Genomic DNA, 26,556 nt, shown 5'->3' with positions numbered 1-26,556 from the left:
CAAACATAGTAAGTTCTTAGCAATACTATCCCTTGCATGCATTCATTGTGTGATGTCCAACAATCCAAGTATTCTTACAATTAAGAAAAGGTAATTTGAAATTTAGTCATTGCAAAAGCCTTGTTTGCCTGACATGTTAGCTCATTCTGCCTTGCAGGACAGCTTCACGTAAAAAAAAAAAAAAAAAAGTAATATTTGAGGACTAGTAGCATGGTACCAACCTACTTGTTTCTAGATTATGGTTACTCCACATCAGGTCTGTGTCATGAAACAGTTTGTGGAGAGTTTACGTAACACAAGACAAAGCTTAGACTGATTTGGGAGCTGTACAGCAGTGCTGCTATTCATCTTTGGAAGACTTTTAAGCAATATTATTTTCTGTACCTGGATTCCTTAAAAAAAAAAAACAAAACACAACAAAAAACAAACCAAAACAAACAAACAAAAAAAAAAAAGGTTTGAGCTACTGAGCTAAGACACTGCTAACCCATCAGCTTAAAACATGTAAGAACAGGTTGAAAAATGAAAATCTGACAGAATACTAAAAGTAATGGCTTTCCAGGTGTTAAGAGTTTGGTTTTATTTCAAAAAAAACACATCTGAGCCTAAGACAATACCATAATTGTGTCTTTTGATCTGAATTAGAGTGGTGTTCAAACAAAACCACAATTCCAGTATTACTTTCTCTCAGTTTGAGGTTTGTTTCCCAGCTGCTCTCACAAACATACAGTAAGACAGTACTGGACATGGACGGCTGGATGCGGTTCCTGAGGTTCTGCTTCTCACTCCGAAGTGAACATGCATTTCATCTCTCTATGATCCAGTGTGGCCTCATAACTAGAGAGCCATTCCTCTTTGTCAGTGGAGGAGAGGCATGCATTGCATTATTTGACACGTAGACTGCCTCCCTTGAGGCATGCAGCCAGCTTCGCTTCCTTTTTAGATTTCCTACAAATGCTCTAAGATACAAAAACTCCATTCTCAGGAAGTTTTCCCTGGTCAAGTCTCTAGAAGCCACTGTTATCCTGACCAGCTGGTCCAACACGTTCTTCTTCTTGCAGCTGGATAACTCTTTGAGGTTGATAGGCTTTGACCGTGCATAAAGAATCCGAAACTCCAGGTCAAAGTGTGCAACTACAGGGCCTGACAGGATCAAAATGTTACTGCTGTTCAGCTTCCCATCTGTCCACGTAAAACTAGCAATGGAAGAATGAGAAAATTCTGAGTTAATTAAAAATAAACAGCAAACAAAGTATTAACTGAAAATTCTTTTTCACTGCATTTCATTAAATCATTCTTATAATCCACATGATGAGCAGTGTGCTCTTTTTAGTACAAATGTTACACACAAACTCTGATAAGGAAAGCAGTTTTGCAACATGGCTGTTTTCCCTTTCCACGTAATAAAATCATGTTAAGTCACAGAAGGAAATGGGCACTTGCCTGTAGGAGCCTGTTGTCACTCTAATGCCATCAATTAACATGAACTTTTCACGGACTTTTCCAACAATTTTGGCACCCGACCTCGTGTAGTATGTTTTCCCAGTGATATTTCGAATTCTTATCAGCTGTTAAAGATACGGCAAACATCATGTGGATTTCAAAGTTAAATTATTGCATTTAAAGGAGTAACACAGAACACGAACGATCATTGATGAACTAGCAAAAGCTGCTGCACAAGATTCACCCTCTAGGAACCAAATAATAATTCTGTCTCGTTTTAGTAGGCAAAGAGGTGGCATTAAAAGGCAAACCCATAAACTGATTGTGGAGAATGCAAGTGCAAAAAAACTGTCACCTAATCTTGGAGGAACCCAAATTCCATAGACTCCTGAGAACCTGTTTCTCCATCAGCTTCAGTCTCAGCAAGCCTGAGCAACTCCAGTCAGGCTTTTGGAACTGGACATTCCTCCTGCATTCCCTTGAATATTCGATGAGTATTTGTTCTCAAAAAGCATCCGCTTCTAAAGATTTCAGTTTTTCTATTAATTGCCTTCTTACACAAGAATAGTTAAATCTCCCAAGACAGAGCTAAAGCAACATAAACCCCATTTGAAGTTGTGGCAACAGGCATAATAGTTTCTTTTGATAGCTCAAAGATTATGCTTATAAGAGGATTGACTCTCTATCCTATAAATATGACAAGTCTCACCTTTTCCTGTTCAAGGTCAACTCCCAGATCCTTGCACATTTTTAGAAAGTGAGAAAACGAAGACTGATCTAGAAGGATATATGCTTTAACTTGCCGCTGGCTACAAGCTTCCAAGAGGTCTTTGAAGATATCAGTATCTGTGAAGGAATCCATAACCAAGGCAATCATCTGCAACAAGTTTCAAAAGAAATCATTAGGCTGTTTCCTCAGCATCCTAAAGGAGATGGCACATGAGAAATTTGACTTTCAAATTACATATTCCAACACCACCGCCCCCCCACCCCTTTTTTTTTCCCCTGGTGGTTATGGAAGGAACATGGTACTGTCTTCTGTGATATGGAATTTTCTGTTTTTCACAGGACTGCTGAAACATTTAACAGACATACCAGAAAGAGAAGAAAAAGGAAAAAATTAACTGATTAGAATGAAGTTCTGTGAAGAGAATGGTATTTTGGTAAAGGTGATTACTGAGTACAGGAAACACAATATACATCCCCCCTTCACTATGATCACTTATTCATGTCCCTGTATAGTTAAATAGGAAAAAAATATCGAATGTATAGACAGAAATTGTTGTTAAAGATTATTTGCCCCAATTTTGTTGTCACTTGATTGATTCATAGCAGATAACATGATGTAAGATTTTTGTTATTGCATTATAGAATTTCATTTTCTATGACGATTTCAGCAACAGACATCGAAGCTTTTTTCACCAGGACTTGTTTCTTTTTTGGGTCAATAGGAATGAACAACCTAGCCTGAAAGCCTATTGCAGAGACACCTTTTCTCTGACTGATTGATTAGCAGCCATGATAGCACCTGCAGCTATTTAGTAGCACATTGCTCATGGTTTTTAACTAAGGTTCTACTACATAACTTCAAGAAAAAATTACAGAAACCTGCACATTTTCTCCTTTATCCCCATCTCTAAAGCACTACTGAGACCTAAGGCAGACAGAGACTTGACACCTCTCCAAAAACCTAAGCAAGCAAATTTTGCATGAGGAAAGGGAAAAAATTTTGCTGTTAGTCTTCTTCAGCTACATCAGTAACTTTCGGTATGACAGGAGCATTGTGCTGATTGTGGAGACGTTTAGGGGTGCTGAGAATATCTTAGAAGAACCAGAACAGTGGCAAAGTAAATGTATTGCTTCAGGTTTCTTTCTCACCCTGAGATATGGCAAAACCAGGGGTCTAGTTCTGTTAGAAAAATTTAGTCTTCGATTCCTAGGCAAGAGTTTTTTTTCCCTGAGAAGGGATGTCTTTTTTTCTCTGAAGCACTGCCAGAAGAGAAATGTGAACTTATTTCCAAAACTTGAGTTTTCCAGAGTCTTTCAAACTTTTTAAACGTGAAAAGCGACAGTAAAAAAGGAAGGATTTGTTAGTGTCCAGCTGCTCTTCACATCTCACCTCTCCATTTCAGGTACATTTTGATCTGAGGTTTCTCTTCAACTTTTTACTCAAGATTCTCATGGTATTTCATGCTAATATCCGATTATTCACTAAAGTTTTGGAGAGCCAGCTGCTGCCCTCGCAGCCCTTTCCCCGGCCTGGCCCCGGTTCGCCGCGCACTCGCTGGGCCAGGGGACGCACCGACGGCTCCGACGGGCCGGAGGTGTCGCTGCCGGGGGGGTGTCGCTGCCGGGGGGCCAGCTCCCTGAGCCAGCCTGGCGAGGTCCAGGAAGCACGGACCCGCTTTCCACCGATACGACGCAAAAACTTGCAAGCCTCCTAATAAATATAAAGGGGGTGGGAGTGGGCACAATAACAGAAGAGCGCAGTAAGTAGAATCGGGAGTTTCTTTACAAGTCCGTGCAGGGGGGAAGGCGGAGGCGGAGCCCGGCATCCCCGCGGGTCGCCCGCGCTGGGGGCGCAGCGTGCGGAGCGGAGAGGCCCCCGGGAGCTGCCCGCAGTCACCCACCTGCCGGGCGGAGCGGATCTGCCGCCGCACCGCCTCCTTGCAGCCGTAGATGCTGTCCCCGCAGCCCGGCTGGAAGTGCGCCTCCACCCGCGTCAGCCCGCGGAAGGCGCCGCTGGCGAAGCCCGGCCAGCCCAGCTCCAGCGCCGGCGGCTCCAGGTCCGAGCGCTCGGGGAAGTAGGTGAGCGACGAGGCGTCGAGGGAGGCGCCGAGCGAGGGCTCGGCCGCCGGCTCCGGGGCCGCGGCGGGCGGCAGGGCGCCCCGCGCGATGGCCTGCACCTCGGGCTCCGAGAGGAACGGCGGCAGCTGCTCCCGCCGCAGGAAGGCCCGCAGCGCCTCGGGGCCGCCCGCCACCAGCTCCTCCAGCGCCAGCCGCTGCGCCTCGCTGTAGGGACCGGGCGGCCGCGGCGGCCAGCGCCCGGCGCCCTCCTCCAGGCACTGCGACGGGTTGGCCATGGCGCTGCGGCGCGGCGCGGCCCGGCGCCGCCTTTATAGCGGCTCCTCCGCGGGCGGACCCGCGCTCGGGAGGCTCCTCCACGCCTCTTCCACGCGAGGCAAGCGACAGGGAGCGGCGCGGGGGCGGGCGGAGCGGGGACACCCCCCTCCCCGCGGGGCACGTCCGTGCGCGGCGCCCACGGCAGGACCGGGGTGCTGTGGCCGCAGCGCCCCCGGGAAGGGCACGGGTGGCAGAGCCGGCTGGCTTCGTCCCCCCGCCCGGGAGGCACGGCGGAGCAGCAAAGCCTGCACCGGGCAGGGAGCGCCAGCGTGGCCGTCTGCACCGACCTGCTCCGGATCAAAGCCGCCCCGGAGGGCGAACGGCCCCCGGCCGCGTCCCAGGCTGCGCCGCTCCCCCGGGGCGGCAGGGCAGCGGCTGCGTTAGTCACCCAGAGTCCAAATGTCAAACAAACAAAAAAAAAAAAAGCTTAGCAATGATCAGGTGAAAACCCTCACGGCAAAAGCAGCTTATTTGTAAACGGTTTCTTGTTCCTGTTAAGAGTACCATAACAGCTGCATGATGTAATGAAGTTAAAAAGCACAGAGCGCAACCAAGTTGATTTTACATACATTCAAGCACTAGTTAACATGAGCTCTTAGAAGTGCAACTCAAAATTGGCTTTGAAGGTGTAGCTCAGCTCCCCCTCTGCAAATCACTTCACTCCCCGTGACCCATCCAGCTCCAGCCACCCAGTGAGAAAGTACCTTCTCTTTTTAAACAAGTGCAGGCAGAGGTTTTCTCCCCCATACCTCTTCGTTCATCTGCTTTATGGTTTTAAGGAAGGAGCAGCTGCTTTGAAATCCAAGCAATAAAAGTAGCAAAGCCCCTTCGCCCATATAGATTTGAGAGAGAGAAATGCCAGCTTTAGTAGAATAAAGTGTTGCTCTCTACAGTTAGGTTGCAGCCTTTCTGAGTTTTGGATGTTTTTCTGTTTATTCACTTATTGGCTGTCGACAGGAATAGTCAGGCACAGCTGGAACATGCCATCTACTGGACACCTGCACCTATAAGTAAGAAAATACATAACCCAGACTCTGATTTGACCTGGCAGAATTCAGTCTAGTTGGTCACTGAAGGACTGGGATGCAAGACTAAAGAATAACAATACAGGTCAGATCTCAGAGAGACCCTGCACACTGCTCAGACCCAGCAAGCACAGCTAAGCGCACACACACATACAGGATACTGCTAACAAGTGTTCAGATGATGGATCTTAGGTTAAGCTGCTTTGCAGAGACATTTAATAGTGGAAGTAGAACATGGTCAAAAACTAGTGACACTTCAGCTCCTCAAACCAACTTAGGGGATAAACAGAGCAGGAAACAGAATATTTCAGATAGGACGGTTTCAAGAGAAAAATGGGAGAGCTCCACTCCTACACTTACTTGTGCAACAATACTACTAAACATAACCCATAGCATTTTGTAGTGCATTTGTCAGTTTACTTTTGAACAGAGCCTTTGCCATGTGCCCTTGGCAGTTGTCTTGCCTCTCAGTTCACTCCAAAGAAGGAAGCTGTTTGCACATCTCTTAATGGACGCAAGATGCCTCAGACATTCCTAGACTAAGCCAGAACTAGAAACTCGTTTTACAGTGCTAAGACTAAGCCTGAATTCAGTGTAACGAGCTGCAAAAGCGACAAAGTTTGTTGAAGTCACCCCGACAGAGAAGTACAACAGGCATGCTGCAGCAAGACACTGAACTCCAGATACCACCTCATCTCCCACTCACAAACACAAAACACCAGCAGTTCAGCAATACATTCCCATCAATAGTCTTACAGGTCAAATATATCTAGCTTTTGGTCCCAAATACTGGAAACGTTTACATCAGGACTGTACTTAAAATGGGTACCAGCTATCTTTGAGTGCTAAGTTGCTACTTTCTGGTCTCAGTTTTAAAAAGATGCTCTTCTGAGGATGAGAGAGAAAGAGGGGGAAATAAAAATGTGTGAGTATATAACCTATACAAAGGCACAAGAGGATGATCAAATTGAAGAGCTGGTTAGCTCAGTCCATTTCAGAAGGCTTAAACAATAGAAAAAGGATACAGTTGACGATAAGATCATGCAACTGCTCCCATAGACCCTTCACAACTTTGATGGAAGAGTAATGTATGTATCACTGAAGTCAGACTCAGAATGAAGTTATCTTTATGGCTCTTTATAAAAGTGCTTCCCCTCATGCCAAAGAAAGTAGAAATAAAAGCCAATATTTTTGTGTATATATATATATTTGAGTATACCTTGATGTGAGCTAAATCTCCAAAGCCACTCTGAGCAAGATCAGAATGATTCAGATTTTTCCAAGTTTACATAAATCAAAGCCAGGGCATATGTACTCCTAGAAAGCAGTAATGAGTACTTTTTAGGTTAAACATCCAAAATTAAAATGAACCTTCACCACTAATGCATAAGAGGAACATGTAAGAAGTTACCGTAAAAACTAAAATACCTCTTTTTTTATTGCTTAAATTGCATAGCATAAAACGTAGTGTTGGAGAGCAACATACACATGTATTGAAAAAAAGTAAAAGTGCTGGAAGAAAGTGGAGGAATCAGCAGGTACAAAGTGCCTGCAGTTTCAGACTGGAACCTGTGTTCTGCAGTCAGCACAGTAATCATTTATTCAGAGAAAAGAGTGAAACATCTCTGAGGCTGCGCAGGCTGGCACTGATGTCACGTCTCTGCTTTAGATTGCATCTTCCCGTGTACTGGGTCATGTAGTTTTCAGGCACACGTCCCCTCCGGGACAGGATATCCACCATGTGGCTAAGCTTTGACCTGATAGTGGAGTAGTGGAATTGCCTCTCTTTATGCAGTTTTTGGAAATATTCTGCCCTGTGACTGCTAGAATATTCAAAGGACCGGAGAGAAGATAGTGAACCAGTAGAGCTTGCCAGAGAGCACTGGGATGATGATGAAGACAGGGATCGCAGACTAGAACTTGATACAGCCTTTCCAGACAGAGAAGATCCTTCTTTTGACAACTTCCTGTGAAGCAGGGGTGTTTCTGTATGCTCATCTTCCTTTGTCTGTGTCACTGCAGTCTTCAGCAAAACTGAAGTCTGAGTGCCCGTCATTCTAGCAGCAACAGAAGTTTGAGTGCCAGTTTCTGCCATTAAAGCACTGGTCTGCGTGGCAACACTGCACACCATCACTGCAGGCTTCTCTTCCCATGGGCCAGTCTGAGTTGATGTGCTTTTCCGTTCCACCAAGGCCACTTGATTGCTGAACCACTCCTCTTCACAGAGAGAAGAGGTGTCCAGGTTACGAGGTTTTCCTCCAGGAGTATCTTCTGCCTGATCTCGTTCTTTCAACAATTTCTTTGGAGTGCTAGCCAGTATGGCGAATTCTGCTCTCAAATTGCCTTCCACAGTATATTCTTTAGAGGACTCTGTTCTGTTCACCAGGTGATCAAACATCCCACTGTTTCTGCAGCTGGACGGCCATTTAGGGCTGATGGGCATCGACTGGGCATAAAGAATTCTGAACTGAAGGTCAAAGTGTTCAACCACTTGACCTGACAATAGCAGCAAGTTACTGCTGTTCAGCTTTCCATCAGACCACGTGAAACTGTTGAAAACAAACCAAGATTCACAGTTAATTGCCAGTGCATTTCAACACATACAGTTACAGATAGCAAGACCCGGCGCAGAAGTGCTGTGCATAAGGAAAGTATAAAGTTGATAGACTATTCACTCTTCTTCAGGAAGAGCTCTATTTAGCCATGCCCAAGTGCTTTACTAGCAACAAGTGGCATAAACCAGTTTTACAAAGCTGCTTTCAGCTTTGTGTTAGTCCCACTTAGACTCAGCTAGTCCACTTGCATACCAGGCAAACAGCAAAGTTAATACATCAATCTTGCAGAACTCCCCCTTTCTGTAGCTTCACTGGGCACCAGCCAACCCCAGTACTTGCCTGTAGGAGCCTGTTGTCACTCTAATGCCATCAATTAACATGAACTTCTCATGGGATTGCCCAACAATTTTGGCACCCGACCTCAGGTAGTATGTGTTCCCCGTGAGAGTTCGAACTCTCATCATCTGTTTCAGAAAAGGGGAAAAGTAACATCAGATTTGAATTAACTTCCAAAAAGTTTTGATTTGCAATTCTACCTGCAAGCAACTATGCTATGCACACTATGGAAGATAGGAACAAAATGAGCTTCCTTACATAGTCTGCATGTGAGTGTTACTAGTTGTGCAGTGCTATATTTCTGTTACATTATGAAAGCCTGTGGAGAGAACAGCCAGCTTCATCAGTTACTGCCCACAAAGCTAGGAGCATTTCCCAGTCCAGGGAAACTGTCGCTGGGGTGAACATAAGCCTGTCCAAACAAAGCGACAACAGCCATGTAGCTTATATTCAGAGAAATTAAGTAAATCACTTCGGTGACATCATTCAAACCCTTTTAAAAGAAAGCAACTATGTATTAGGAAATAAATAGATGTTACCAGAGCTGTACCACCCTTGAGCTTCCTGTGTTTCTGTTTTCCTTAGCAAGCCGCTTCTTGAGCCAAAGAATAAAGCCATTTAAATATTGCAAAAATTAAATGTTTGAAATTGTTGCTTCTTCAGGACAGGGATCACAGCATGCACTGCACCCAGAACGCCAGGTTGTTGCATAGCATGGCTGTAGCCCCTACATACGGATAGCGTGGGGTAGTAGATGTGCCTTGTCTGCATGTTTTTCACAGAGTTTCTGAGCAGTTTCATGTGTTGCACTAGAGACTGTACTGGAACCATTCAATATTGAGCCTTGATCTTCAGGAACTGAACAGCATTTCAGAAAATCCCCTTTTATGTCAGTTATCAAACCAACAGGATGCTTTAATCTTTCAAGGGAGTCTGATGTTATATAGAAGAGTATCTTTGATATCCATAACCATCAACTGTTCCACAAAAAACAAACACAAGCCACGCCCACCCACATTTAGTACTCACACTTTCCTGCTCAGGACAAACCCCCAAATTCTTGCACATTTCCAAGAAATGTGGTAGAAAGTCCTGGTCAAGTAGGATATAGACAGGGACTTTGCGGTTGTTATAGGCATCCTGAAGGTCACTGAAGATATCAATATCTGTGAAGGAATCCATCACAAGCGCAATCACCTGCAAGAACAGTGACAATGCTTGTTCAAGGGCTTTATTTTATACAAGGCCAGGTCATTGCCCCCCCCCCCTTTCTCCTGCTGCTGTCACCAAGGCCAGATGCACATTTCTTTGTCCTGTAGCACAGGCCCTAGCACATTATAAAAGATTTCTACATTCCCACAATGTTTCTTTAAATTCTCTGTGTCCTGGAGTGCAAAGCGTAAGCCTGAAGAGGTTTTTCCTCATGCCTGCTGCTGCTTTTGTACATTTTCACATCCTGCTTTCTTATATGATATCCTGTAATCTGGCCTTTTGGTAATGCTGGCAAAGGTATCACAGCAGAACTGGGAATCCAATGGCAAGTCATCTCCACTCCTGTTTTCCCAGTGTGGCATACCTGCCACAGATAGCCACTGCCTGCAGGAGAATTAACTCAGATGGCCTCCTCACCATCACAGCTGAGCATCTCACAAACCCCAGCAGATTTCTCTTTGCATGGTGGGAAGGGAATGCTGTCCCTACATAAGTTAGCAAAAAAATCAATGAGTTCTGTGACAATATATAAACTGAATATACTATTTCCAGACTCCTACTAGAGGATTCTGAGTTTCCGTCCCAACCCTTCACAAGAAATCCTTCCACTCACTCAACTCAACAGTTCTTTACAGAAGGCTGGTCCTAAGATGAGAAGACTTTTCTCTCAGAGGGCCAAAGACAAGACGACAGTCCTACATTTATGACCAATCTCTCCAGCTAATTCAGAGCCACATCACACACCATTTTGGTGCTACAATTTTCAGCCTTCAAAACCAGGAACACACATCTACTAGGGGACACAAAGGCATAAAGGATGTGGCTTCATGACTTACTTTTCTATTCTCCACTAGACCAGCATCAGGGACAATTACAGAACCACTTGCAGGTACCTGGCATCTGCCCTTATTAGATAGATAAGCATGCGCTGCTGCAACACACCCAAGGCATATAGGCATGCAACACAGCTGCTCTGTGTGTGGCATTGCCTGTACTCAGAGGAAACATTTCCCACAAGAACAGGCTAAGCTTTGTGTTCCCACCTGTGCCCTGCTCCCTAAGGGACTGGCTCCTATGGATGAGTTCTTAGGTATAACACACAGTCACGCTGGTATTTCTAGATCAAGATAGTTTGTGCTTGTGCTTCTTATGTGCCTCTTGGGCTTTTCTCCACCCAATCACTTGTCAAAAGCCTCTTGCTTTTCTTTATCTTCCTTTGACACTTAGACAAGACCAGATGAGTAAGAAAATAACTCCTGAAAACAGACAAATCATGCTAAAAACCCCTTGGAAACACTGGTGACTATTCAATTAACAGTACATTGGAGTTCTAATCCCAGAATTACCAGTTGAAAAAGAAATATACTTTTACTCAAAATGAGCAAAAGTACAGTTATATTTAGAAAAGAGAAAGAAAACCATTTTCTCCACACTTATCCATTCAGGATAGCAGAGGCAAGGTAGCAAGTGTCCCCCCTTAGTCACTTAAGCTACCCCCACTGGAGTGAGCAGAGAAGAAACTATAGAGCATCTGAATTTTCCCTTTCCTCACATTAATCTGAATAACTCAGGCACAACTGAGCAACATCGTACAGCATCTGATATTCAGTAAATTATAGGGGGTCAAAACTTCTGTCCATTCTGTGCCCACAAAACCACTCCCTGTATCAGGCATTTACACGGCAGCAGCAGGAACAGCTTGCCCGGCTCTCAGCTTTGTGTGATGGAAAGCGTTTGGCAAGATGCTACAAGCAGGAACATTACAAATGACTACAGCTTTCTGGAGAAACAAAAGTTTTCATGGACTTTACAAGTCACTAGACTGGTCTCATCGACCTGGTAAGGAACCTTTGAGACCTGAGTTTCCTCTGTGACCGTTTCTGGCCAGAAGCCCATCGTCCATGTCATCCTCACACACGCCCTAAGCTCCTGCACGCAGAAAGGGATGAAGCTTGGCTGCTGATTCAGGGTGTGCCATGTGCGAGCACAGTACAGGAGCCAGCAGTTGCTTCACCTGGCCACCCAAAGAGGAAGCTATTACATTTAAATTTTAGCTAAGCCAATTGAATGGCTGCTAAGGAGAAAGGTGGTTCCCTCCTGGGGATTACAGTTGGAGGCTGTAAGCTCAGGTAAGATGAGGAGGCACAGAGAACAGTTAGAAGTTACGACACCACATGATTTTTAAGCCATACTCTGCAGCGGATCACAACCGCCGCGGCCGCAGGAGGGAAGCCCTGGCGAGCTGGCCTGCAGGCTGCTCGGGGCAACGAAGGAGGTGAAGGAGGGAAGCGGCGAGGAAAGGAGCCGTGATCACAGGGCGCTCTCTGTAGATGGCCTTTTGTAAGAGAAGCCGGTTTTGGTGGCGCATCCTTTAAGGGCCAGCAGGATCCACTCGCAGAGCACACCAGCGAGGAGCCTGGCACAGGGAACCTGCTTGAACACACGGGCGAGCTCAGCTCGAACCCCGCGGCGGGGCCGGGGAGGAGGGAGCCGGGGTGCGCCCCGCCGGCAGGGAACCGCCCGCCCTGCGCGCCGGGCTTTCGCCGAGTTAAAGCCGCTTGGCCCCCCCAGGTGTCACACGGGGGAGATGCTCATCCATCCCGGTGCTGCGTTTTGCCGCTGGGGAAGGGCCCCTCGCTCACCTGCCGGGCGGAGCGGATCTGCCGCCGCACCGCCTCCTTGCAGCCGTAGATGCTGTCCCCGCAGCCCGGCTGGAAGTGCGCCTCCACCCGCGTCAGCCCGCGGAAGGCGCCGCTGGCGAAGCCCGGCCAGCCCAGCTCCAGCGCCGGCGGCTCCAGGTCCGAGCGCTCGGGGAAGTAGGTGAGCGACGAGGCGTCGAGGGAGGCGCCGAGCGAGGGCTCGGCCGCCGGCTCCGGGGCCGCGGCGGGCGGCAGGGCGCCCCGCGCGATGGCCTGCACCTCGGGCTCCGAGAGGAACGGCGGCAGCTGCTCCCGCCGCAGGAAGGCCCGCAGCGCCTCGGGGCCGCCCGCCACCAGCTCCTCCAGCGCCAGCCGCTGCGCCTCGCTGTAGGGACCGGGCGGCCGCGGCGGCCAGCGCCCGGCGCCCTCCTCCAGGCACTGCGACGGGTTGGCCATGGCGCTGCGGCGCGGCGCGGCCCGGCGCCGCCTTTATAGCGGCTTTGAATCCAAACGGGCCGCGCCGCCGCCGCCAGTGGAGCAGCCGCGGCCCGCCCCGCGCCACGGTTGGCTGCGGAGCAGGCGGCCCGGCCCCGCCGCGTCGCTCCGCCCGCCCGCCGCAGCCCGCCGGTCCCGCGGGGAGGAGCGCGGCGCAGGGGCCGTTCGCCGCCGCCCCCGGGACGCGCAGCCCCGTTGGGCCCAGCGGGCCGCACACCCCGGCGCCCCCCCCTCGGGCCTGGCTGAGGCGGCCGTTTCACGCCCCACGCCCAGCGCCCTCCAGGCGGCCTCGGGGCCTGAGCCGGGCGTGCGCTGTGGCAGCCCCCCGGCCCTGCTGCCCGCGTTCGCCCCAGCGGCCCCCGGGAAGGACCCCGTAATGGGGCGCATTAGCGAGTGCCGCGGCCTAAGGCCACGCCGGCGCCACATTCCAGGCACGGCAGCTGGGGCTTGGCCCTCCTGCTTGGCCATCACAAATTGTTACTACCTGTTGCAAAACAAAGAGCGACACCACCCACTGCCTGGATTCACTCCTCCAGACGATTCCCGGCTCTACTTACAGCTGAGTGAGGCAGGGATGCTTCAGCAGGTTCCCAAAATGTAAAGCAATTAAATAAAATTCCGTGGCGGGTTTGTATTATTAAAAGAAATTTAATATAATTTTTAAATTAAAAAATTCAATCTCTATTAAAGACGCTGAGTCAGGTGCTAATACTGTTGGACATACCCTTTTGGCATGAGTTTTACATACAACTTAAGATTTTACGCATTGCTTCAACGTGTTAGGAAACCATCTCTTCATACTTACAGTAGCAATAAAGTCAATTCCATACAATATCAAATATTCTTTTTTTAAAAAAGTGTTAAATATATTAGACTCTGATTGCCAAAATGCCATTTTATACACAAAGCTGCTAATACAATACAGTTCTTACATTATTTTTTCACATAAAATACATTTCATCAAGTTTTATTTGTACATCGTTTACTACTGATCGATGGAATTATGAGTTATTGCAGAAGGCTTGCCATCGTTTGTTAATATCCTGTACACGCAGCAGCCGCACCGAGCTGTACCAGGGTTACCGACACCCGCCAGTCCGTTCTCACACTGCAATCTATAGGCTGAAGACGTAGAGGTGGTAATACTAATGCTGCATCTGCACCGTTAAAAAACCTGTATCTGCCCTCCAGCTGCGCGTGGAGACAACTGCGGTGGTGTAGGTTTGGGAACAGGTATCTTGAGCAAAGGTTCCTCTCCTACAGCTTCTGTGGTTGAAATACAGCAAAATATTCTAGGTCATAATTGTGCCACAGCAGATGTTGCCTGAAGAATCTGGTGGTACTCAAATTGGGGGGGGGGGGGGGGCACTGAGAAGTCCATTACCAGCTTGGACAACATGAAAACAGCAGAATAAAGCTGAAGAACAACCAGGGACAACAAATTCTGTTGTACAGCCACATGCAAAACAAAACAAAAAATGTAAATATTAGCTGTGTTCTGTAGTGAGCGGCTAGACCTTGCTGCTACAAGCATGTTCTGGATTCTGTCTGCAGAGAACTGCTGTAACAAAGGAGGTCAGAGGGCTTTGTTAAATTAGAGTGAAGACCCTGCATATTGCCTTTCTTCTATCTAGGAAGTGAGAGCCAGTGATCATGAGAAAGAGTTAAAGAGCAAATAAAATCTTCAAAATCTGTTATGTTCTGAACTGTTATTCCCTTGCAAAATAGTCTGAAAGTGAAAGAACAGCACTGTATAGGCACCACAAGCCTTCCAGAGAGCAGTTACTGAGTTACCTTTAGCAAGTACGATAAGGCACAGAAATACCCAGATGTAGGGAGAACACCTTCCAGCAGATGGACAGCAGCTCATCTATGGCTCACCGGAGACCAGTGCTATTGCTTTCTTGGTTAAGATATTCCTGTTTCATTGCTGATTTAGTTTCAGCAGAGAAGATTTGGGTAAACAGAGCTCCAAGTTTAAAGCAAAAGGACCCTAAATGCCATTTGGGAGCTTGTACGTGCTTTTGACCACATGAAATAAGACCCTGCTCAATAAACCAGATAATTCACTGCCTCCACTGAGTATTGCACCGACTTGCTATTGCTGCTGCCCTGCCGTGCTCTTCTCTTTCCCTACTAGGAGTTCCTCATCCACGTGGCTCTTCAGCCACACCTGTAAGATGGTACCAAAACACATCAGCTAGAGCCAGTTCTTCCCAGAATCTGGAGGGGCTTAAGATTCTGGAACACCACAGAACTGAGACTAAGTGGCTAAAATCGCATCACTTGATAAGTGAAATATGGACCCAGGTCTGATGTCAAATAGATCCCAGCAATGAATGGTACTTAAGCCCTTACCTAACGTTTCAGTGCCGGAACTTTCTTGGTTGAGCTCAGTAAAACAGAGATGCTGTTTTGAGAGACACTTTTCTTTCCATTTAAAAAAAGTCTTTCAACATGGAAAATAAAGTTGCTGTCATCAGCCAGTCAGTTTGCTAGAAACAGTATGAGTTCAGCATACAGGAAGATTTTGCAAGCAGAAGGGTTATTCTCATGTGCAGCTCTGCCTACAACAGACCCATCGATATATCCACGTTCTCCGATCTTTGCATGGTCTGTATGAACAGCTACAGCCTTTGGCTTACTGCTCACAGAGTGGGACTCTAACCTGACCTTGAATCTGTACTTAGATGTTTATTGAGCCTAAAAACACTGAGTATAGCATACCCCCCACCCCCCCAATCTTCCTATAATAAGCCAAGTGCTACATATACCGTTTGCAACATGATTTGTAGTTTCTACAGATTTTTAGCAATATTAAGGTCTAATGGAACAACCAAGTGCCTTCCACTGTGTACCTCGGAGCTTTCCACTGGGATGGCCTTTAAAACATAGATATAAAAAAACCAGTATTGATGTAACAGTGCTAAATTTTATAATAAAAAGCCTTATTCCTACAAGTGGGCTCCTACAGTGCACGTTAAGAGTATCTATGTGTTTGTTATTCCCCCAAAAGCCTGTTTGTCTCTACAAAATAGTTTACCAGAAGTAGGTTAAATATCCACTTTACAGAATTGCTCATCCAAGGCCTACAGCCAACGGCTCCGCATGCAGCAAGAACTGCCAGCTCCTTCCCCAAGCCTATGTGCTGGTGCCCCATGGGCAGTGGCCAGTATATCCCAAATGCCACCAACACGTAAGCATGAGTGTGTTCTGGGTCACCGTTTAACAGCCTTTGCAAGTCCCACTCTGATGCAACTTCAACCCAAAGCCAATGGTAGACAAATACTTGGCATGGCTGGGAAATATATCCCGGAAGATTTATTGATTACTGACTCTCTCATCTGAATAAGAATTTATTACATTTGATCAGACGCCACTAGGCTTTGGTGAGCAGGCTAGCTGGCAGTGATAAAGCCACAGGAGCTGTATTACAGCCAATTTTACAAGTACAATACAAATTCCTATTAGGGGGATGTTTTGTCATCTAGAACCTGTAATATCTTTTGCCTGATAGTAAATCAATTGTTGGTTTGCTCGAGATCACAGCTAGAGCAACAAGTTCCTGGAGTTTTACATATAAACAGAGTGAAATACCAATGGACAAAAAGCTTTTTGTCTAAAATGAACTGGCTTCCTGCAGTTTTAATGTGTTAACAACTCTCAGTGAAAGCAAGCCTCAAACTGCTTAACGCAGTTGCATTCGGCAGTCTTTTTTTGCTTGGAGTTACATGGGATTCAATACACTCAATAGCACAAAATTGCTCTGAGAAGGAAAAGGGCCTGACCTCTCCCTCCCTGGGAGGGGAGGCATCAGCAGGGCCCGAATTTTGCACCATTCACAACCTATTGGACAGCAGCACCGTGATTTATTGCACTGAGTCCAGAATTCTCATCAGGATGGGTGGGGAGAGACAGCCCTCACCACCATGGGAGAGGAGAGGCATCTGCAAGATCATCTCCCCCTGTTGCATGTTGAATATAAATGTTCAAATATATATAACATTTATATATGTTAAATAGTAATTTAACAATGCTACCCAGGCTACACTTGGGGGTACCCCAGGAGGAAGAAGTTTCTCAGGGTACTCAGGCGACCCACTGTTGACCACACACAGCTGCAGTAAAGTCTCTCTAGTTACCAAATCACCTTCTTTCTACTAGAGAATGACTTTTAAAATCCCTTAATGTAAAGTCAAGCACAAGAAGTATTTTCTAGTCTTTATTTAGTATATGCATTTCAATAATGGAGGAAGCCCTACTTCTCTGAACGTTTCAAAATATACAAAGAAGAGGTTTAAAAAAAGAAAGAAGTTTTCAACAAATTAGATCAACTGCTGCCATTTTATGATTTGTTGCTAAAACTGGTGAGGGAAGAGAATTGTAAAAACTGGCGAGAACCGCATCTTCAGAGTTCAAAAGAGTAAATTATCAGTCTAGTAACAACCTCACGTCCAACAGTGTTTCCTGCACGGTGTGGCTGTGGTGGTGACACACAGGGACCTCTGCTGCCTCGAAGAGCCGAGGACGAGGAGCCCAGAGCCCTGTACTGTAACATGCCCAGCCCCAGCGATGGGCTAGATTTGATGGGGAGCAGAGCGCTGAGCACTCACCAGCAGCCTAAGTCAACTTTTTATAGCCTAGAAAAAAAGAAAAGGCTGTGAGGATTCCCACGGGGGAAGCATATGCATGAAGTGTAATATCGATGTCTAACAGCCGCCAGCTAAGAGGAAGATGGGTGGAATCTGCATTGGGTGCATGGCAGAAGCACAACTACGTGAGCTGGATTTAATCCACGGATGGCTTACAGAGACCCAAACAGGCTTATGTTTTCAGAATTTGGAATTTAAACTGCCCAAGAAGACACATATTCATGCAGGCATGAATAGTTATGTGTGCGCTAGCTCCTCTGTGCAGAACAACAGTTGAAGATTCACAGTTACTTCTGCAGATACAACTTGTTAACTCAACTGTGGCCTGTTCCTCAGAGTTGTCTCCCACAGGGCGCTCTCCTTTTGCACACACACACACACACACCCCCCAGGTATGCAAAGCCTTAACTTGCTGAAGAGCTGTGCCAAACCCCCAGGTTACACCGTGCTAGTGTTTCTCGGGTGGTCTGTCAGAGCTAGCATGAACTACACTAAACCACTGGTGTTGGTGAGCCAGCCGCTCCACAGCACAGAGACTTTGCCGTGTCCTGCATGGTGCCATGTGGCTCCCTTTACATACAGGCACATAAATCTTCTGACAGCACTAACCACTGCTGATGGCTTCAGCATGGAAGCTGGAAAACAGACCGGAAAAATCTCCTGCCCTGCTGAAATGTTCAGCTACCACAGCAATGATTTAACAGTTATTTATCAACCAAAGACTGCAGATAAACACACATGTTGTAACATCTAGGGAGATTAGAAATGCTCTCATGGTGTTTCTAGATTAGTGTCAGCAAGCCCCTTCCTCCTCATCCCTCCCGAGCCCTGTGGTTCTGGAAATCCAGAAAAAAATTAGAACACAAAGCATACTGCCCCTAGTATCTGTGTTGAGTGTACAGAGTAAACAAACAAAATCAATAGGAAAGTGAGATCAGCAAAAGTCTTTCCAGTTTTAACAAATTAAGAGTCTAGATAGTACAAATATGTTTTTTTAAATTACTTATCCCAATATAGACCTTTGTCAGTATTTTATTGCAGTAAAGTTCTATTGCCAGAGCCCCTTATTGCAACATCAGTTTTAAAGCCTATTGAGTGAAGCCTGATCTGAGAAAAGTTCTGCTTCAAACCTGATGGCAGTCTGCAGTGATGAGTTTACACGAGCAGAACAGGACCCAACCAGCGCACAGTTTTTGATGATGAGTTGTTGCTGCAAGGAGATAACACCTTGCAAACTTCCTAAAGCAAGCGCAGCATTGATGCTTGCTTGTTGGTCAGGCCCTGTAAGTGCTGGATCCAGCTGTACAAAAACCAGCTCTGTCCACTCTTGCAAACCTCGGGGGTGGGGGTGCTGATCTCTCCTCCAGGATGTATGCATTGCCCAGGAGTGAAAATTCAGATCTGAACTGTCACCTTCCAGAAGCTCTGGTGACTGACAGCAAGAGGCTCAGATGCAAAGATTTTAATTCAGATCCTTTCTTTGTTCCAAGGCATCTCATGACTTCCCAAGGACGGGGAGGCAGTGCACCATACCTTCTGACCCAGGGAGCAAGACTAGGGCAACTCTTTTTACATCATATTGATGCGCATCCCTTCCTCTCCGAAGAGCCTTGCTCCACCTGCGTTATTGCATTCAACTGCAATAGAAGTAATTGGCAGGGTAAAGTACAGTTCATGATGAACGAGGCCGTCACAGTCAGGATGTCCATGACCAAATTCTCCCTTTGGAATGCAAACAACCTGGCCGCTGCGATTGATCCAGCCAGCCCACCCGCGTCTTGTTTCTTCTGGGGTGAGAAACAGATGAGACTAGGAAATTCTGCAGCACCCGTGCACCTTCTCTTCCATTTCCTCCATGGGAGCTTTGAATTTCAAGAGGGGTGGATCACCACTGGACACTGTGTAATACACTGAGGTCCCATTGGAGCTGTAAGGAGAAGTCCTGGATCCGATTAGGTGCGACTTGGCCTCACCCCCATTCTCGGCAACTGCTCCCATGCCACTGCCGAAGTGGGTGCTGAGGAAGGGGTGGTTGAGGAGTTTGGCTGCAGCCCGCTGCCGCTTCAGTTCGGAGAGCGTTTGATGGTTGTGCTCCTTGTAGGCACCCCAGAACTGCTGTGTGTCAGGGAGCCCGGGGCTGCCGTAGGGCAGCATGTGGCCTGGATTGCTGTCAGGGTCCGCGTGCATACTCCAAACGTCCCCGTTGGAAAAGGTGTACTGGTAAGTGCTGGCAGATGCCATGAGTCCATTCTGGAGGGGGATTTCAGAGTCACACTGGGTACTTTTGTTTGCTAACTCCGGAAGGAGGGAAGAGTTCTCCAACACTGAATTCTGTAACAAGAAGACATGAAAGAAGAGCATCTTCCCCCATCCCCCACAGCACAATTCACTCCTGTGACAACTTCCTAAGCCTGCTCACACTCAGACAGGTGCTGCAGCACAAACATCGAATTCGCCCAACTAACAGGACCCTATAACACTGAGCCCAAACCAGCAACATGGAACTCAGAAGGACTCACAAAAAAAAAAAAGAAAAAAAGAAAAAAAGAAAAAAAAGAGAGATAAGTAGATTAATATAACATGACAATAACTGAATTTAAAAAAAGTAACTGCAAAGCAAGATTACAATTCTTTTGTGATTACCGGTTTGTTAGCTGTAAAGAGAAATACACATGCTATTTTTTCTGAATTTCTTGGTTCAACTAGAACCTTATCTGAAAATTATTTATGCAGCTGTAAATCCAAAACAGTCTTTCCACTTGAGTGGGATATCCCAGTTCATGCCAAATGAGAATTTGGTGTTTTGCTAACATCTGATGGACAAGGTTTACAAATTTCTCAGCCACCTTCCACCCCAGGGCACCCATTGCCACTGAACTTGCGGTACCAGGCCCCCGCCTTGGTGACTCCTGTAATAAAGAAGAGATTCCTTACGGGGTCTGTATTCTCCTGGTCAGACCGAGTCTCCCCAATTTCTCCCATGAGACTCGAGTTTCTTCCTTCTTCTGCTGCCCCCAGCTGCTGCCAGACGATGGCTTCCTTCTCGCACTCCTTCCTGTAGAGGTTTGTTCGGTCGGAAAGGCTGGCCCTCCTCACCACCTTCCTGCGGGACGGGGAGAAGGGGCATTGAAGCTGTGAGCAGGACGTGACATTTCCTCTTACCTTGTAGCTCTTCTCACCTCCTCCTTGCGCTTCACAGCCTCTCCCAATGGAATGGAACGTGCATTTAGCTTCCTGGCACCCATGCAGAGCCACTAGTGTGGCTAGTAAAGGTGGGAGGAATTTTAAGGAGTTTTAAAGTAGTACTGCAAATCTGCATTAGAGGTTATACAGCTCTCCTAATGGATTGACTCTGCAACCAGTGGAGTAAACATAGAGGGAAACAGCCCACGGGCTGTTTATGGAGTTTTGTGGTCTGCAGGACTGCTTTGGTGTCTAATAAACATCTTATAAAGACCTGTGCAAACCGTGCCTGAGCACAGCGTCTTGGCCATGAGGCATATTATTGAGAAGCTCAAGTTGATCCACTGGAAGCACTGATTCTCCAACACCAGTATCAGCGTTTTAACAGGGTAAATTCTCACCACTGTCTCCTCTGCTCACAGCAGTTCTCAAACCCCAACAGCACAAAGCCATTTTCCCCCACCAGAAATCCCACCTTTTGCTAGTGAAAAAAACCCTCTCCAAAGGAGCTCTGCTTTCAGCAACTGAAAGTCAGCTTCTGCCTTTCAGAGTTCACTTGGAAAGGACAGACGGGTTGTTCCCCATGCGCTGACTGCAGGGTGCTCCCCAACCATTTATTATTAGTTGTTTTTATATATAATTAGGGTGTCCGAGCTAATGCAAGGGTGACCCACAGGGAACAACGCACTCACCCCCGGCTGCCGGTGCTGGAGGTCCTTCGACTCAGGGAGGATTTATGCCTCATCTGAGACTTCATGATCACATCGTGTTTGTGTTTCAACTCCAGTAGCAATACTTTGAATTCCTCCTCTTCGCACAGATCTATGGCACGCACAAAGCAAGCCATTAATCAGACAGTTCAAATGTGGTACCATTAACACCATGTTACTGTGTTACTACATACAACTACAAAGGCTAGTAGGAAGAGAAGGGAAATTTAAGCAGAATGTGTTTAGGCACATTAATCTTTAAACAAATTAGGGGAGGCAGAAAGGTTTGGATATCTAGACAGGAGCAGAAAACAAGAGCTGCTCATTGTGATGAGAGCTCAGCTTTGCAGTCATCAGGTACAGAGGGATAACATGGGTGGAAACACACAGGAGAAAGACTTGGTGCTGGACAAGTGCCTTGGCCCTTATTTTTATGAGCAGGAAGAAGTGTTTTCAGAAGTAACAAAGCAGATGCTTCAAAACTTCAGTTCCAGTTAAAGTAACTGCGACTTTGATTCAAAAGAAACCTGAAAAATTATGTTAATGCTTCTGAAAGTACCATGTGAAGACTCCAGCTTGCTTAGGGGGGAAAGCTTTTCTTAACAATTTCTTTTTTTTAAGCTTAATAAACTCACCTATTGGCATCTCGTCCAAAGATGTCCTGGCACTCAGACTAGCCCCATGGGACACAAGCAACTCGGCCATCTGCATCTAAAGAAAGGGAAAGAAAGTCAAGTTAACGGAGGTATTCTGGGCAATCACTTTCCTCCTCAAAGCTGAAAAGTTGGAATAAGATAGGAAGCAATGGCATGCATGCTGAACTCGCCTCAAATTATTCTGGCACATGTGTGATGTTAAACTTTGTTCCCACCATTCACCTGCACAGACATACTCTCCCTGAACTTTCTCATCAACAGGTTCTTTTTGGAACCTCACAGACCTTATCTGATGCTGCCCAGAGAGTCCAGCCCTAGAACAGATTTCTTCCATTTGCAATTTGTCCAGGCAGAAAGAAATGTCACCCTCATACATGACATTTGTAACAAAATCATTACCTGTCCCCAGAAAGCAGCAGCATGAAGAGGTTCCCAGCCGTCCCAGTCCTTAACATCCAGGCTTGCCCCCTGGTCCAGAAGGACTTCAGCTGCATGCAGGTAACCATTGGCTGCAGCTATATGCAGCTAGGAGATAAAGAACAGAGCATGAGACACCTGCAAGGACCACAAATGGCTTTATACATCCAGTTTCAGTGTAATTTCTTAGATAATGTCTAAGTCTAGATCTGGACAGGCAGCACATTCAACATTTGGCAGATGCTATCAGGTCTAAAGCTGTTCCCATTACTAAAACTCAGTATTACTTGCATGTAATTCTGTTTGGAGAGGAAACTGCTGAAGAATTCTTAAAATAACTTTAAATATGTATAGGTTAGAAAAAAATGTTTTCACATTTTAAATCCAGGGTTCTTAAGTGCTTCCCAATCTTTAGGGAAACAGCACCATCAAAATGCAAACCTGCAATGGAGAACATCATCTGTAAATTCCGCATTCCTCATGCCAGAAAAATGTCTCTTCTTCCCTGCTTAAGAGCTGTGGATGTGATTTTTTTGATCAATTTTTCAGCCTGCTTCAGTCAGGACTCCCTTCGTGCAACGCGCTTCTGCTCACACTATAATTACTTTTACAATTTGAAAATCAAAAACATTTTAATCCTTGGCTACTTTTAGTTAAGGGAATATGATTTTTCAGATAATGGCTTCCTACAACCTACTTCCTTCCTACTACAACCACCACTTTGGAGACAATAATAGTCTCCTTTAGTCCCCCATGACACTTCATGTCTCAGAAGCTTTTCATAATTATAGTCTGCTGTCACATCTCTGAGCGAAACACTGACCTATGCACAGCTCTGAAGGTGTGAACTCCACTCAGAGCTCATCCTATTTCAATTGGGCTGAGGAGGAGAATGAAAGCTTCTTTCCAAAATTTTCCATGTGGATTCCACTACACAAAATTAAACCCTAATCTGGAAATAAATTCTGATACTTTCTGGCAATTCAATTAGTTTCTACATAAATATTATGGTATTGGGTTATACCCTCTAGAGGCCACATGAATTAACAAGGAATCACTTGGAGTTAATATAAAAAGGGAAGCCAAGAGGTCTGCTTAAACTTAAATATATAATCCTTGTTAAAGGGGAAAATGTGTCAAAAAAAGAAATTGCAATAAAAACTTCAGTCATCTAAGTTTATCTTGGAGGGAGCCTGCTCTCCCCTTATGCATCTGGTATATGCTATAGATGACAATTTAGATTAAGAAACCTGATCGCACTGCCATGGTCTGTCCATCAAACAAATGACAGCGAGTGGCCTGTACATCAGTTATGTCTGGACCCAGCTGTCAAACAACCAAGGTCGTATGAAAGTGCCAACACGTATGACATAGCTGAACTTTCCCTAAGTTGGAACTGCTGCAAGCAAGGATTGAAGAGACACATTTGCAGGTGAAAAAGCAAGGAACAGGACTAGGATTGCTCAGCCTTCTCAGTCCCTGCCCAGTCAAATTAGATGCCAGCTTGCTCCGTGCTGTACATTTGCCCTGGGGGCTCCCATCTGCCCAGGGGCAGAAGCCATCCGACGTGAATAACCACAGAACTGCCTCCTCTGTGTGAGCCAGATGCTATGCAAAGCAGAAAGAAGAGGAAGCAGAAAGTCTCCAGAGCGCCCAACACCAGAGCCTGCTCCCATGAAAACCGGAGGACTCCCACGTCTCCTCTGTAGGAGTCAGATCAGACTACGAGAGCAAGAAGCAAGAAGTTTCTAGGAGGTGTTTCAGCCCCATTTCCCTGGATGTCAGCAGAAGGGCTGTGTTCTGCAGCTCCTCATTGCGGGATTACTTGCACCTTTCTTTGGAAGCTGCTGGTACCAGCCACTGTCAGACGGGACCCAGGAGCTCGGCAGCCTTGCTGCAGGACCTGAGCTGCTGGACAACTGACAGAGCTCACGTGAACAAGGGATTTGCTTCAAAAAGCGTAGGGTTAGACACTGAAGTTATGTCAGCTGTACTCATGGACATAGCCTGTTCCTAGGCGACAATAAACTAAAACAGGCAAAAAGATCAAAATAACTTCCTCAGTGACTTGTACATGTTGATTTTGTGTAAGTCCTGCCACAGGGCAGGTTTCATAACCTGCGGGCTGAAGGAAGGCAAAACTGAAGCCACCGCAGTTCCACTCACCAGCGTAGCACCTTGGGCATCAGTCCTGTTGAGGTCTTGTCCAGTTGCAAGTATGTCATGAATGTCACAGATCATGACCTGCTCCGGAGCGGCCCGCATCTCATTGATTCTTTCCTGTGTAATCCCTGTTAAAATTCCAGTTAGATACAGAAGGCTTGGAAAGGGTCTTTGTCTCCACTAGTTGATTAAAAATTAGACTTATGATTCCTGGCTGATATAACCTCACATCCTTTCCAGAGGCTATGTAGCCGAGGGGACTGTCAGCCGTCCTTCACCCTCATCGTGATTTAGGAATCAGAGAAACTAGACAGAGTCAGGTTCCAAGAAATTATGCCAGGCAGCAGGTCTTTGCATTTCTCCAGAGGCAAGTCAAGAGCTGAGAAACAAGGTAATTTTTAGCACTGTATCGACCCATTTTTGTACTTTACATGAACTCAGTCTCCTTACCTTGATAGGCCATGCAAGTCTCAATGACATCCAGGGTTGGCTCATCTTCACAGAGGTCATACGGCATGTTGCCATCTGCATTTACTGCCAACAAGTCTGCTCCACTGCAAGGAGAAAACAAGAGTTACACAGGAAAGGACCTCAGATACCCTAGAGCAGACAGCGCCAAACATTGGGATAAATGCTTAGGAAAAAACTAACAGTTGCCCAAATGTCACCAAGATATGTAAGAGATAAGAAAGATTTGAAGCAAAGCCATGGAGCTATTCATGGGGAAGATAAACTCCAGAAGTGGATGAAAGGCAGCATGCGACACCTCCTTCATGGGCTCTGGGGCACATGAGCAACTGAGCTGTTCCTGTCCTCTTCTGATCCTGGCACTGGACAGACTGGCAGCTTCTCAGGCACAGCAGCAATTTATTTGCTGAATTTCTGGAAAACAATACCAAGCAACTACCAGGTGCTTGTTATCTGAGCGTCTGGCAGTCCTTCAATGAAAAGTTCGCAAGAGCCAGAAAAGTTGGGAAAGATCAGGGCTGAATGGTAGAGGGAGCCTTCCATCTAGCCAAGGGCACACCAGCAAAAAATAGTAATTAAAAAAAAAAATACTCTGTCACCTGGTGAATTTTTCTTTCTGATTGTCCAAAGGCATTTCTGTAAGTGCTCTGGTGATCTCCAGGAGGTCATTATTTGGGAGTGAAATTGCCAGCTAAACTGATCACTGCCCCCATATTCCCACATAGCAGGAAACTTCCAGTGCCTTATGAACCATGCCATATTAGCTAGCCGCCAGTTTCAGCTGAATCCTGATCTACCTTGACAGTTACCAGCCTTGGAAGGACAGAAGACAGTATCCACTTGCATTTAGATTCCTGCCTCTTTATTTATTTTTCCCCTCTGCCTAAGCAGAAAAAACTACACTGAAATTCATATTTGCAAAGTGCCAGTATTAGTTTAATCAGCAAATAAAAAAAGCAAGGAACTGGACATCTTTTGTGGGCTACTTCCTCTGTTGGTCTCCAGGGGTTCCAGGTCCCATCACCAGTAACATGGTCTCCAGTGGCAGTATTTAACCAGTCATTTGATATGTGAGATCTCCTGTAAAGGACATCTTTGATTGTAGCAACAAATTACATCACCCCCTTCCTCAAAAGTCCAGGGAAGACTGTTTCTGAGCATGGGATCATGACATTAGGCTACTGGAGTCTGAATTTGCTGGCAACTACTTGACACAGGGCAGCCTACGAAAACTAAGGCTAGAAGGTCCAGTTCCTCACCTTGTCCGCCATCCCATGACACTCCCTTATGGTCATTTAAGAGTCAGATATGTTTTATGGTGTTCCACATTGCTTTGCTCCATTTCTATGCCCCCCACCCAAAATTTTCCTAACCCAAGTGGGAACATCCTCCATGGGATGATTGTTTGCATCCTCTGCTCCACTTCCTTCATTATACAGCCAAAGAACAAGGGCCAGATTTTCAGTGCTAGTCTCCCCG

At 46.4% G+C, this 26,556-nt stretch overlaps 3 protein-coding genes across 4 annotated transcripts in view; all 3 read right to left on the bottom strand.

Annotated features, from left to right (window-relative positions):
• Positions 1 to 559: 559 nt before the first annotated feature.
• On the bottom strand, positions 560 to 6,866 carry LOC130156332 (protein FAM83D-B-like). The gene is made up of 4 exons (XM_056354732.1): positions 4,074 to 6,866; positions 2,153 to 2,320; positions 1,444 to 1,568; positions 560 to 1,196 (listed from the first exon to the last, which is right to left on the bottom strand). The coding sequence occupies exons 1-4, from the start codon at positions 4,524 to 4,526 to the stop codon at positions 806 to 808; spliced, it is 1,137 nt and encodes a 378-aa protein (XP_056210707.1). The 5' UTR covers positions 4,527 to 6,866; the 3' UTR covers positions 560 to 805.
• A 138-nt stretch (positions 6,867 to 7,004) lies between these two features.
• On the bottom strand, positions 7,005 to 12,864 carry LOC130156331 (protein FAM83D-like). The gene is made up of 4 exons (XM_056354731.1): positions 12,337 to 12,864; positions 9,512 to 9,679; positions 8,486 to 8,610; positions 7,005 to 8,140 (listed from the first exon to the last, which is right to left on the bottom strand). The coding sequence occupies exons 1-4, from the start codon at positions 12,787 to 12,789 to the stop codon at positions 7,186 to 7,188; spliced, it is 1,701 nt and encodes a 566-aa protein (XP_056210706.1). The 5' UTR covers positions 12,790 to 12,864; the 3' UTR covers positions 7,005 to 7,185.
• A 4,175-nt stretch (positions 12,865 to 17,039) lies between these two features.
• The window catches only part of PPP1R16B (protein phosphatase 1 regulatory subunit 16B), a 60,668-nt gene continuing 51,151 nt past the window's right edge, over positions 17,040 to 26,556 (bottom strand). For both annotated transcript variants that reach the window (XM_056354599.1, XM_056354598.1), the window contains exons 5-11: positions 25,060 to 25,163; positions 24,613 to 24,737; positions 22,429 to 22,554; positions 22,009 to 22,084; positions 21,356 to 21,485; positions 20,415 to 20,583; positions 17,040 to 19,811 (exon numbers count right to left, since the gene is read on the bottom strand). In XM_056354599.1, coding sequence (XP_056210574.1) covers positions 19,290 to 19,811; positions 20,415 to 20,583; positions 21,356 to 21,485; positions 22,009 to 22,084; positions 22,429 to 22,554; positions 24,613 to 24,737; positions 25,060 to 25,163 — 1,252 coding nt within the window. In that variant the 3' untranslated portion in view covers positions 17,040 to 19,289. The remainder of the gene's footprint in view (positions 19,812 to 20,414; positions 20,584 to 21,355; positions 21,486 to 22,008; positions 22,085 to 22,428; positions 22,555 to 24,612; positions 24,738 to 25,059; positions 25,164 to 26,556) is intronic.

Source organism: Falco biarmicus, chromosome 10 (genome assembly GCF_023638135.1).
Source record: "Falco biarmicus isolate bFalBia1 chromosome 10, bFalBia1.pri, whole genome shotgun sequence".
In the NCBI taxonomy this organism is placed as follows: domain Eukaryota; kingdom Metazoa; phylum Chordata; class Aves; order Falconiformes; family Falconidae; genus Falco; species Falco biarmicus.
The sequence above is the reverse complement of the archived record's forward strand: the minus strand, read 5'-3'. Positions and strand labels throughout refer to the sequence as shown.